Source organism: Labrus mixtus, chromosome 18, assembly GCF_963584025.1.
Source record: "Labrus mixtus chromosome 18, fLabMix1.1, whole genome shotgun sequence".
In the NCBI taxonomy this organism is placed as follows: domain Eukaryota; kingdom Metazoa; phylum Chordata; class Actinopteri; order Labriformes; family Labridae; genus Labrus; species Labrus mixtus.
In genome coordinates this window covers 20,965,672-20,978,919 of record NC_083629.1, presented here as the reverse complement: position 1 = coordinate 20,978,919, position 13,248 = coordinate 20,965,672, and the positions used below count along the sequence as shown (strand labels likewise).

Here is a 13,248-nt window from a genome sequence, read left to right as displayed (position 1 = left end):
TATTTTGCCTAAAGAAATGTCTGGGCCCCTTGGTGTTCTTAGATGTCATATAATTTTATCAACATGTGCAGTATCCTCAGCGATAGCTTTCTGGTGAACATCCACTTCTTAACCTGGCTCTGATCCGCTTTCGGAGCTGATTGAAATAAAGTTTGTGTGGAATAACTATACACAGTTTGACATTAACAATCTGGGGAATTTAGTTCAATAGGTTCACACACAACCTGAACATTACAGAAAACAAATCTCATACCAATTTAAAAAAAGGGGGTTTACAGTTTGAACCAGGCAACAAACAATAAAATGTTTTTTTTTGTTACTTTAATAACTATAGAGTAGATTTAAGATACACACAATGTGGTGTGAATGCTGAAATTTAGGATGGGCCGTGTCCTTACCATCCTCCTCAATGCTGGGGGGCCCTGAAAGACCCCCTTATGGGAGCCTTGACTTGTCTTGGCCCCACAGCATTACCACCGTGAATTTAAAGGAGCATAATGTTCCCATTCCCACACAACATCTTTGATGAAATTGTATTTTAAATGACTGTAATGCAACTTAAATGGCTAAAAATCTTCACAGCAATTCACACGTTTCCTCTTTATAAGTAAGAAAACATTCATTTTGGCTCCCAATAAAGTGGAAAAGGTGTTCTTTCCCCAAGCACATTCGGTTTGTGCAATTTTTATTATATCATATTACTCTATAGGTACTTCTCAAAATCCCACCGCAGCTATCGAGCCAATCTCTCAGAGTGGATTAGAGGCAGACAAAGATGATGAAAGGAATCAATTCAAAATGTTATCAGTTAAACATTTAACCAGGGGAAACATTGTCAACTTTAGCGGCCTTATCTACATCACTTAATGGTGTTAACACAACATTTACATTTTGTCAACCTGTAGAGAAAACTCTAAGAAGCTGATTTCAAATTCAAATCAAAGTTACTGTTATAAAAAAACTTGTTGAAATATCTTAGGTTGTTTAAAAAGAAACATATTGCTACAGCATATAAATAAATATACAAAGCAAGGATAGGTTTGTCTCCTTTTATTGACACATGCACAGATGATGAAGATGACCTTTAATATACTGTGGATCCTTTAGTTTCACAGGATATCTGGCTTCGTCCACAGTTTGGAAAGATGTTTGGTGCTCTTGAAAATAAAGACACTGAGAACGCAAAGAGGAGAGGTGCAAGAAGCTGTACAGTCCAGATGATCTGCAGAGATGAAGCAGAGTCTTGTTACGCAGGAGAAAGCTCATATTGTAAAGTCAGATTTTTTTATTATTTTAACCAGCCCAAACAAACCCAATAAAAGCAGTAAACAACATTCTCAGTTCAGGCATTGACGGGGACGCCTGCTCTGCTCTCTCTAAATTAAAAATAGGGATTTCACAATACAGTGCACTACTGGCCTAAAGGTGTACACTGAGTGATGGCTTTCATTTTCTCTTATCAGTCAAACATCCTTTTACAGTGTTTTATAGCATCATTGCATAAGTCTCAGGTATTTTAACTTTTATTTTGAAAAATCAGTTCAAGTTGAGGAAAGGCATAGAGGAAGTGAGAGAAATAGATTCTAATCAAGTCTCAAATTTACTCAAGTAATGCCGATTAGGTTCACGTAGCAGACCTCACATGCCTTATATTACTCTCACTCATTGGAAAACTGTTTGCAAGTTTTTTTAATGTCATGGGATCTAATAAACAGATTGAGCACACCTGTCATCAGTAACCCATTGAAGGGAGCCTGATGTCAGAGGTCATGAAGCTAGTTTAAACTGACTGACATTCAAGCAGATCTGAGGAATTCAAATGAATGACAGAAAGCAACAAATTAATCTGTAGCCTCTTAATGCAGTGTGGCTAAAGCTATGAAACACATCTAGAAAAGGTATGCGCTCTTTTAAAACAGATCTGATTCATATGAAAACACATGGACTGCATCAGTATGATAAAATGATGTGCAGCGTGTTGTCAGGTTATTTCTAGTAAAATCAGTTATCTATTTCCAAAGGCATGTATACACCTTTTCTTTCTAGACTAAATTTGCACTACCAGTCAAACTGCAAATAATGATCGCTTAAAAACCTGCAGAAGGAATGTATGTTTTTCTTACACTAGTACATTTATTATCTAGTGTCATTCCAATAGACTCTAGCTCAGACTGTGGAGGCCGGTTGAGTAGATATCAACCAGAGAAACATGAAAACCAGCAGACAGTGTAGCTCTTTGGGGCCAAAGCAAAAATGTATTCTGAGTTCTCCCTGTGATGACTGTGCGCTCTCATGGCTTCTTCTTGGGGGCGTTGGGTGTGTTGAATTTGAAAAAGATAATGTCCCCGTCCTCCACGACGTAGTTCCTGCCCTGTTGCCTGTATTTCCCGGCCGCCTGTGAAAGATGGAATGAATATGAAATAAGGACGCTTTTAAATTGTGTCAAAGGAAGTTTCTCGGAGCTTCTAAAACCAGCGCTGGGAAAAGTTCAAGCATATGATCAGACTCTTTACAGACACACACCTTGGCTGCATTCTCACTGCCCTCCTCTTTGAAGTCAACGAACTTCATAACCTCGGCCATGATGAAGCCTTTCTCAAAGTCGGTGTGGATCTTTCCTGCAGCCTGGGGGGCCTTGGACCCTTTCTGTGGAAGCGTAACAGAAAATGGCACAAATTACATTACCATGCTCAATCTTTATACTGCCACGAGACATGTTGTATGAATACTCTGTGAAGAGTCGACCCTCTTTAAAAGACCCGGAGGAGGTGAGTTTTCAGATCGGTGGACTTACCCTGACGCACCACGCTCGCACCTCGTCTGGTCCCGCTGTGAAGAAGTACTCCAGCTGTAGTGCTGCGTAACCAGCCTTTATAATTTTGGTCAAAACACTAGAAGCACAGAGAGCAGTCATGATGAAGCATTTCAAATACATAAATTAAATCCTGATAATTAAAAGTTTTTTAAGATATTCCTGCCACAGTCTGTTGAACGCCTCACCTCTGTGTCTTCTGTTCTTCGCAGTACTTGTTCCGCTCCTCCTCCTCCTCCATGTCCAGAAGTTTGGACTCGATAGCTCCACTCACAGGAATGACCAAAGCACCGGGGTCATGAGCGTCTACCCACTCTTTGATTTTTGCCAGCCTGACAACAACAACAACAACAGGAAGCGGTGTGAGACACTCTGATTTTTTCAAACAGCAGCATCAAACTGGAAGGTTCCAGCAAACCTACCACTTGTTCTTCTTCCTGATGTAATCCTTCTCTGAGAGGTTCACCAGGTAGATCATGGGCTTGGATGTCAGAAACAGGTATTTGTTCAACACCTCAATCTGTGGAGAAAATTCAACAAGATGAGTTTAAATGCTGCAAAGCTGCAATAAGCAGGTTCCAGCTCTTTTTATGCCTCAACAAGTTTAAAAAAAAAAAAAAACAGAGGACAACAATCACACACTAGTTTCTTCATCCCAAAGCCTGCAGCATTTCAATATTTGCTCACTGAATGATCCACCATTTCTCCACCGTTTCACAGAAACTCAGTACGTGTGACGTTATGTGAGCTTTTAGAGTTCAACTCCTGCCTCCTCAATGGGACAACTCACTCTTCTTTAGTTTTTATTCCAATCCATGTAATCTTGTTATGTTCGGCAGATAAAATTCCACTTTATTTCAGTTGACATTAAGAAAGAATTTCCAGTTACGGTTTAGGAGGAGATGTCAAAAATGTGTTTTTCATCAAATTCAAAATGTTCTTAGATTTTGGAAGACTTTGATGGTCCAAGAGTCTTTTTTGTAACGCAAAACAAATTGGACCAGTGTGTCAAATTTCAAGTTGACTCGACTTGCGGTATGCAGGCTTTCAAGAGTTTGGCTTCCTTAGTTTCCTTAGTCATCACCTGGTAGATTGGGAGCCAATGCATAACATTTAGTGTTTCTACATCGTTCAGTCTCACAGGAATTTGAGCCGCGGCAAAAGACAAATAATAATTATAATACATTCAGCCAAACGCAATAGGGTTCTAGCTTAGGGGCTGGAACCCTAAACATCATGTAAAATAAAGCTCTTAGTACTCTGTCCAGCAGGAAAACAAGCCCAACCCAGTTAAAAACACAATATCACATCGATCACTGGGATCATTTGTTCATTTTAAACTTGCACAAAGGAAATGTTCAAATAGCAAAAATATTATCAACTAAATTTAACGAACATGTGATTAAAAGGAAAAGTTCTTATAGGAGGACACTTGATTGCGGTGGTGGAGACGAGATGCTACGCCGAATAAACAAGGATGCAACGTAGAATCACAAACATCTTTACCTCTTTGTCGTTCCAGTCGTGGTAAAATCTGATGTGTTTCTTCTCATCCACTATCCAGTTCTTCACCTTCATCATGATATCCTGAAACAATGAGCAGCAGTGAAAGTTTACATATGACGATCTCTAAAGCCCCGTTCACATCCACGACACTCCTGACAAACCAAACTTTAGCCCCCGACTTCATCCTCAATTTTTTGTGCCAGCCGCCTTGTAAAGTTTCAACAAGAGTTTGTGGTGAGCCGATGTGTGAACACAGCAGGTAATATTCAGTGAAGGTTCTGGGACCCCCCTCCACCCCTTCAATGCTCGACAGGGAAACTTCTCACTCTGAGGTTTGTGTGTAATTATCAAGCAACTCAAGAGGATTGAAATGTTCGAGAAATATTCAGGAGTGCATGTGTGAAAAAAGGGGGCTTTACTTGACTTTACATCCCCTTTGTGTTTAGGTGAATGTGAAGCATGAGAACTGAGGCCTAACACCCACACACACACACAGTCATCTCACTTACATATTCAGGTTTGAGTTTCTTGTCACTTCCTCTCACGGCCGTTTTCTCCAGCTTGTCGAGGACGGGAGCGATCATCTCCTCGTCCTTTAGTCGCAGCTCCTCGTGGATGATCTCAATGTCCCTCACGGGGTCGACGTTGCCCTCCACATGGATAATGTCCTCATCATCAAATGCACCTAAAAGACACAAGCGTTGACTTGTGTGGTCTGATTGTCACAAGTATTCACACGTGTTGTAATCACTGCATTAATATCACAGGATCATTCTACCCATCAAAAATTTAACCATAGACAATAAACAATAAGACCTGTGTATTATAGTACAATATTTACGTCCTCACATAAGAAATGTAACCATATTTTTACTAATAACTATTTATTTATTCAAGTCATCTCATTTTAAAATCTTAACATAAATAACTAAGAACAGCAATGCAAAACTTTTTCTTTAAAATAATAATTAAAGAGGCGCTGGTGGCTCAGTGGTTAGTGCGTGCGCCCCATGTATGGAGGCTTTACTGTACTTTTTTAAAATCTGAAACAGAGAAATATACTGTGTTGTTTAATTTTTTTGTTTATAAGTTAAGTTCACGTTGACAAAAAAAAAGTTTATTTTGTGTCTGAAATGACACATTATGATATTTTTTCGGCCCAGGTTCGAATCCAGCCTGTGGCTCCTTTCCCGCATGTCATTCCCCTCTCTCTCTCTCTCCCTGATTTCCAACTCTATCCACTGTCCTATCTCTTCCTTAAAGGCACAAAAAGCCCAAAAATAAATCTTAAAAAATAATAATAATAATAAAAAAATAAAAAATCATTTAAAAATGTCCAAATAAAAATGTAAAGATCTGACACAAATCAAGCATTATAAAACTTTCTTCCTGTGCTTAATAATCTTATATTATACAGTTCATTTCCATGGGAAAGCCTTGTTATTCTGGCCGTGCTCCCCTTTTGAAAGTTTAGTATTCGTCTCCTAACACCTGTCCTCTCCACTCACTCAGTTGTTGTTACTCAGCAGCTGCGAGCTGCAGTATTGACAACTCACGAGTCATGTGGAAGATGGCGTCACAAGCACTGATGTGAGAGAGAAAGGCGTTTCCAAGTCCCTGTCCCGAGTGAGCTCCCTTCACCAGACCGGCAATGTCCACAACGTTCAGAAAAGCAGGAACTTTGCTGAAAGAGACAAAAACAGACGGACAATCAGCAAGACAAGAAGTCCCTCGTATTTAAAGAACCGCAAGATGTCAGGGATGCCGTCGACACACACACCTGGCTGGTTTGTGGTATTGGCAGAGGAAATCAAAGCGCTCATCGGGCACAGGGACCCTACTTTCATTTGGGTCAATGGTGCAGAAGGGGAAGTTCTCTGCAGCAGCTTGACTTTTGGTCAACACGTTGAAGAAGGTGGATTTCCTGCAGGGTGAGGAGAGTGTCAGCAGCAGCAGCAGTGCAATAACAAATCCTTAATCATTCACTTGCATGGAAAAAAACCTCTCTAAATATAAACTTAAATCATGTACATACCCGACATTAGGTAATCCCACGATTCCAATTTTCAGAGAGGTCCCAAATCGTCCAATTAAAGGAGCCGGTTTCGGGGCTTCTGCCTTTTTCGGGGGCATCTTTAAGAGACAAAATAAGTTTATTACACTGTGATCAAAGTGTCAACACACTGTCCTAAAGCTCCTCTGTGGTGACGCCTCAGTCCTGTGACACTAAATAGCTCCATCATGAAGAGCTAGCCCCACAGAAAACGTGTTTAGTAGGACACACTGACATGCTCATTCAAACACAACATGCTAACGTTCCTAGCTGCCTGTTAGCCACGATTATTACTATTCAGGTACAACTTTCTACGTTTTAAAGTCATCAGAAACAACCTTAAGGATGTTAAAGCGAAAAAATGTATGTATTTTAAGTACCTTTCTTGATTAATTTAAGCCTATAGTCTACGTGGTGCTCACTCTGGTATCTGCTCACACCAGCCGCTCCGGCGGAAAGGCAAGTTTGGGAGCAAACCGGAAGTGTTTTGACGCGAGGGGGCCTGTGATTGGTCAGAGAGAGATGGAACGTTACGTCAGACCATGCCTTCGAAAGATCTCCATTAATTAATTTTATTACGTCAATTAAAATATAAATAAATTGTTATTTCTAATGGAAGTGATACTTAGAGAAAATTATATATGTATTATTTAAAATGTTTTTTTTTTCTGGTTGCGTTTCTGCCTGCCTTTCAGTGGATAACCACCGCCAGGGGTCGTGATTTTTCACGATGAGCTGAATCAAACCAACAACTATATCTGAGAATATCAGTCCAAATTACAATTCTATGAAATATTGTTTTAAAATATAATATATATATCTAGATGAAAGTAAATCTTTATTTTAGAGGCAGAACAAACCCCACTTTATCTTCCTCTTGATTTGGAGTTGATCAGTTATGCAAACTTTTTTTTAAATCTTCAGAACAGTTAAAGGACTCAGATATGCAGGCTTAATGTAAACAGTCTGTATTTGAGTAGTAACGTTTGTTACCTCTACAAATATAAAAGAAACACTACAGATGCTGCAGAAAACATACCACAAAGGCTCGGAGAAGTTGTCCAATATGAGATAAAGAACGTTTCATGCAGAAGACGAGCAGCCAGTAGGCCATCTTTCCAAAAACATAACTCTGCTGCATTCATGTTGTTTATCAGTCAATTCATTTTGTGTTTTGAAAATACCCAAACATGAATGAATGAATGAAACCTTTATTGCCCCTAGGGGAATTTGCCATGCACAGAGAGCTAAAAAACACAATACAAACATTTACAGGACAGCACATAAGAACACATAAAAACACACTAAAGCATCACATGATTCAATGAGGGATTTCAGCAAGTTAAATAAAGTGCAGAGTGTCAAGTTCATCCTGTATGATCAGTTCTTATTAAGCAGCTGAATACTGCGCTGTACAAAGGATGTAATGCCTCTTTTAGTCCTCATCCTGGGCATTCTGTATCTGCGCCCTGAATTCAAGAGTTCATACTCTGACCAAAGAGGGTGCAGAGGGTCAGCTGTGATCTTGATGGCTAAATTCAGTGTGTACCAGTCTGCCAGGAAATAAATGCTGTACATTTGCTTCCCAGTTATCTTGCTGCCTAGTTTAACAACCTCCTCCCAACACTGAATACAAAAGGTCAGCACACTTTCAATAAAAGTCTTGTAAAATAATTTCAGCGTAGTGCTGTCAACATGTACAGTCTATTAAACAATGAAGTGTTTATGAATGCAAAATACTGAGATTTACTAATGTTCTTGCTTTTTGTTTTGTTTATTCAACAGGAACACAAGCAATGAACATTTCTTCATATGTAAAATACAAAATACACGCCATGCATACAGGTTTCTAGCCGTGGCTAATTTACAACCCGTCTCTTGCTAGGATTTTAGAATATAAAAGAAAACGCATTAGACTTTAAGAAATACAGAAAAAGTTTTACTATACAAATGTAGACATTATAAACGAAATGCAAATTAAAGACAGTAAAATGAGGATTATAAGAGGAAACAGTCAATGCATCAAGTCCAAGCGGTAATTTCTTTATTTCTTTCATGGCAAAAGAAACACGGCAACAACAATAACAGAAACAAAGATATAATCAGAACAATAGTTTCAGTTGTTTGATGTGACTTTATGTTACAATACCTACAGCACTCCTGCCTTTAAAACCATAATGCAACACGACCTTTACACAGTCCTATAACAGAGCACATGACCAAAGTCGATCTGTATTTACACAACACAAGAAAGTATTTTCCACCTGGAAAAAAAAAATTAAATTAAAAACATCCGGATTCCAAACTAACTACATAAAAACAGCAAGATAAGAAACTGTAATTTAACACCCACAGAACCTCCTGCACATGTAAAAACTAACTTGCCGAGTCAAGCTTAAACAAGCCAGCCCTTTGGTTGGATTAGAGTTTGTGATTCTTACTGCAATTTTGGTTGTGACAAATTCACTCAGGGACATCACGGTGCTCCTATAGACTTCAATTTCAGGACGATTTTCAAATCTTTCATACATAAACATTCCAATACTTCTATGTATACTCAATCTGGAAAAATAAAAAGACAAAAAGACAAGCATCCAAGCCATAACACCGAACGTGTCATTGACTCTTCCTTCCTCTCTTCTCAGTAGTGACCTGAAGACAAAATAAAAAAAGAGTAAGAGGTCAAGATGATATATATTTAAAGGAACGAGCACCTTATATTCACACCTTTGGGATGATGACTTCTGATGATTACATGTTACATAACGTGTAAATATTATCCCCTATGTCTGAATTGAGACTATGTATGTTTGATGTCACAAACCGTGTCCAGTTCTTTGGCCCATTCACCGTACAATCCCAATTCCCCGTAGGGATCGATTAATAAAGTACTCTCTATTTGTTTTTATTAAATGGATCATCTTAAATGTTCCAGTTAGTGTGTGCTTGACTGTAATTACTATAATGAAATCCTCATTCTAAAGCCTGCCGTCTGTTGACAGAAACATAGTTAGGACATACGTGGTGAGTAGGTTCTTGAGCGTGATCTTGAACGGTACCCTCGGCTGTAGTAAGGAGACGGAGATCTGCGTCTGTAAGGAAGAAAAATTAATAAACACTTATCAGACGCTTTTAAAAGGTCGAATAAGCTATACTCAGAAGTCAAATCATTTTAAAACACTTGATCTTAAAAGCAATTTAGTAAAATGAGGCTTTTAAGAAACTCGATTTGTTAACATCAAACAGTATCCAACATTGTTCTGACAATATATCCATAATCTCTGCTCCTTAATGGTCAGTTACTCCTGAAAAGAAGAGGAACAAACCTGTATGACCTGTAATCTCGTTCTTCATAGCGATCATAGTCCCGGTCGTAACCTCTATCGTAGCCTCTGTCATATCCCCTGTCGTAGTCCCTGGAGGTGCGACGTGATGAACCACCACTGCTGCCACCTCCTCCTCCTCCTCCTCCTCCACCACCGCCGCCGCCGCCGCCACTGCTACTACCACCACCACCCCCGCTGCTGCTGCCACCTCCACCACCACTGTTAACACAGACAGAACACGGTTTGAGGAACATGTCACACACAGTAGCTTTAGATAAAAAATGCATCACGTGATCAGACACTCACTAGGTTGGACGCCCCATGTAGATTCCAGGAGTGGGAGTATGGGCACGTTTTGTAATTGAGAAATCAACACGGATCCGGCGACCATCAAGTTCCATCCCATTCGCACGCTCTTTGGCCTAAACCCCCACGGCAAAAAAAAGAAGTGAGAAGACATTCTTGATCAACTCAGATTGTTTGCATGTATAAACTATATACTGTAAGTATGAACGGTCTTATCCTCCTTACCTCCTTAGAGTCTTCACAGTTCTCAAAGTAGACAAAAGCAAAGCCCCTTGAGCGCCTTGACTGCTGGTCATATACGATGTTGACCTCAGCTAAAGGGCCGTATTTAGAGAAAACCTCCCTCAGATCCCTCTCGGTTGTGTACAGACTCAGTCCAAACACACCAATACAGTTGTTGGGGTCTGGGTTGGCCTAGGAGAGGGAAAGAGGAGAGGAGTTAAAGCCTTTACAACAAATCCTGCAAATAAACTTTTTAAATCAGTAAAATGTGAAATCAGATGTATAAAATAAATGCACAGACATTGTATTTATCAGGTTTTATTATGTTGATGTACGAGCTACACTTTTTATATGGTGAGGTTGTTTTGCAATTTAATTCTGCTATATTAAAAAAAAAAAATAGTTGAGGTAATTTGAGGTCTTCACAATGATTGACAATATTCTTTAAATAAAATATGTCCAATGATTTGTTTTTGTGCGTTGCTAAAAACTCTAGGATATTGGGCCATAGAAACAACATTTGTTGTATATGTGTATTTTAACTCAAGTCCATGAAGGTTCTTTAGATCAAGATATTTAAAAAAGGAAATCCTTTTGTTCAATTTCACATTCAGTGACTTTTAAAGCCCCGTGGTAACCCAAAACAAAACATGTAAAAGAAGCACCAAATGTATACCCTGTTGCCGATGTGTCTGCGACGATTTGACATGGGAGAATGGCTGTGGCTCCTACGCCGCCTGTACTCCCAGCTACGAGATCGGCTCCTGGAACGGCGTCTGTGGGAACGGGAACGAGAGCGGGAGTAGTGCCTGCGGGAGCTTCGATGGGACCGGGACCTGAGAAGAGATTTAAAAAAAAACATTAGTCTGAGTATCTAACTTAATGTTCCATGCACTCCAGAAAACCCAAGTCACAAACAAACTTTAAAGCAGTGCTATACCAGGGAGAACACAGGTGATATGCTTTCTCTCATATGCACATGAATGCAAAAGCCATCTTACCTGGACTTGGATCTGGACCGAGAACGAGATCTGGACCTGGAGCGTCGAGAGCCTTTGGAGCGCGCTGGAGAGCGGCTGGTGGATTTGGCAGAGCCCTGAGGGGACGCACTCCTCGAGCCATGCCGCGAATCCTGACAAACAAGGCACCGATATGAGCGACACTCTAAAGCTCAACAGTGTGCCAAAAACAACAAAAAAACAAAACAAACTAAAAAGGGCCAGGAGGTGAAAGCGCTTTCCCGCTACATGCTCCTTTCAGAAGGAGTTCACCACATTTTTTGGCCATTAACAGATTAGACACTAAAATGGTAAGAAATCTGATTACATGAATATGGAACAAAAATATTTAATTAAATATCAATTTAGCTGAAATCAAATCATTGCACAACAAAAAAAACCCTCAAATGTATGGAGGGATTGACCAGTGATGTTCCAAAAAGAGAGAAAAATAATTGTGCATGCTTAAGAGAAAGAAACAGGATGAAATAGAGAAACATAGCAGACTGTTAGGAAATTACTCATACCCTGGTAAACTTCTGATCTTAACTTCATTACTTCTTTTACTTCATTACTTCAATACAACCCTTCATTTCTTCTTTCTTCTTTTGACATTATGACTTCTTTTTTCCTCCTCTTCCCCCATTTATCATCTGCCAATACAACACTAGTAGTGGGGATTCTTCTTTTCAGCATCCCACACATTTAGCATGCATCAACACCATCAGCTTCAAACATTAACAACTTCACATCTGAAACGTCTTCAGCCTTTTTCTTTCTTCCAACCTCAACCTTAACAAAGAACAAACAAGGGTGATAAGGCATGTTGGTTTCTGTGAAAAAACCAAAAAGATACAAAGAAAAAACAGCAAAAAAAGAAACCAGGAAATCAACATTGATCAGCTTTAATACACGTTTGTATGTTAGCTTCACAAAGTTATGATTGGTCACATGTTAAAATAAGCCTTTAAAAGAGATAAAGTAATGGTATAATGTCTAAGTTTATATCATAACAATACTTAATATATGTTATTGTAACACATTAGCAGCAGAGTAAAAGCAGCATGGCGACGCTGGGGCCGCAACTCCCGCCTGAAAAGCTTCTAAAGGCCGGAAAAGATATGGTATTAAACTGCCATTATAGTTTACAATTTAATAATGAATCACTATAAAAAATAATGTTTAGTCACCAGCGTTGCTATCTGCATTATAAATAGTATTCTTCTTTAAGTTTTAAGGCGACTTCTACAAATGTGCACATACGTGACTGCAACCTAGCTAGCTAGCTAATCTCACGTAGCCTAACATGTTTCCAACCTTTTAAATTCCCGAGCTTTAAACAATCACCACTCACCCTCTCCTCCTTGAAATCTTTCTCGTTGTCGCTCATATTGCTGTAACGAGACAGCAGATTTGTAATAAAAAAAAGACAACAACACAAAGCGTTCGCCCTGGCTCTAATGGCGGATTTAACTCGGTTGAATGCAACGCGAACCGGTTTGATCTGCAAGAGCTAACGCAGGCTAACGCAGGCTAACGGGATTAACGTTCTGCTGCCACGTCTTCTCGCGAGACTTCCACAGTAATGGCATTATGTCAAAACGTATGTGCAAACCATCATATTTACAGTCTATGGTGCAAAACTGTTAACAGTATATGGTGCAAACTGATAACTAAAAGTAGGAAATGTATTTTTACGTTTATAGTAGTGTATTAAAAACATATTGAATGATTCCATCAAAAAGTACATGTTTCAATGTTTTCCCCGTACCTATCAGTCTTTGGTACCTACTGCATACTGCTCATTTGTAATGCAAGATAAAATGAAATAGTTACAGGTGACATATAATGATTCATTTAGAATATTTCGCAAATGACCAAGATGGAGGAGTGCAAGTCAATTGTTTGTTACCAACATTGTCTCCACAGTTTATGCTTTATTGAGAAATTGTAGATACATTTAACTGTCGTTGAATGAAATCATGTCTCTTACTCAGCCAACACTACGGGACACAAGGTATTTCC

General features: G+C 39.3%; 2 protein-coding genes across 2 annotated transcripts; both read right to left on the bottom strand.

Moving 5' to 3' along the window:
* Positions 1-1,033: 1,033 nt before the first annotated feature.
* On the bottom strand, positions 1,034-6,451 carry LOC132992959 (obg-like ATPase 1). Its single transcript, XM_061062570.1, has 10 exons — positions 6,354-6,451; positions 6,099-6,242; positions 5,875-6,002; positions 4,828-5,003; positions 4,319-4,399; positions 3,235-3,332; positions 3,001-3,144; positions 2,795-2,891; positions 2,524-2,646; positions 1,034-2,395 (listed from the first exon to the last, which is right to left on the bottom strand). Exons 1-10 carry the CDS (start codon positions 6,449-6,451, stop codon positions 2,291-2,293), a joined length of 1,194 nt encoding a protein of 397 aa, XP_060918553.1. The 3' UTR covers positions 1,034-2,290.
* A 1,947-nt stretch (positions 6,452-8,398) lies between these two features.
* On the bottom strand, positions 8,399-12,737 carry LOC132992958 (transformer-2 protein homolog alpha-like). Its single transcript, XM_061062569.1, has 8 exons — positions 12,578-12,737; positions 11,227-11,357; positions 10,902-11,061; positions 10,229-10,417; positions 10,004-10,119; positions 9,698-9,916; positions 9,393-9,463; positions 8,399-9,023 (listed from the first exon to the last, which is right to left on the bottom strand). The coding sequence occupies exons 1-8, from the start codon at positions 12,611-12,613 to the stop codon at positions 9,013-9,015; spliced, it is 933 nt and encodes a 310-aa protein (XP_060918552.1). The 5' UTR covers positions 12,614-12,737; the 3' UTR covers positions 8,399-9,012.
* Between the last annotated feature and the right edge of the window lie 511 nt (positions 12,738-13,248).

What these genes read in the sequence shown, in the direction of transcription:
- LOC132992958 (XM_061062569.1), bottom strand. Translation starts at nt 12,613, where the DNA reads ATGAGCGACAACGAGAAAGATTTCAAGGAGGAGAGG. An exon ending in AAGATTTCAAGGAGGAGAGG is followed by an intron (nt 11,358 to 12,577) that starts GTGAGTGGTGAT and finishes CTTGTTTGTCAG; the next exon opens with GATTCGCGGCATGGCTCGAG. An exon ending in CGGTCCAGATCCAAGTCCAG is followed by an intron (nt 11,062 to 11,226) that starts GTAAGATGGCTT and finishes ATCTCTTCTCAG; the next exon opens with GTCCCGGTCCCATCGAAGCT.
- LOC132992959 (XM_061062570.1), bottom strand. Translation starts at nt 6,451, where the DNA reads ATGCCCCCGAAAAAGGCAGAAGCCCCGAAACCGGCTCCTTTAATTGGA. An exon ending in AGAAACTCAAACCTGAATAT is followed by an intron (nt 4,400 to 4,827) that starts GTAAGTGAGATG and finishes TCATTGTTTCAG; the next exon opens with GATATCATGATGAAGGTGAA. An exon ending in ATCAGGAAGAAGAACAAGTG is followed by an intron (nt 3,145 to 3,234) that starts GTAGGTTTGCTG and finishes TGTTGTTGTCAG; the next exon opens with GCTGGCAAAAATCAAAGAGT.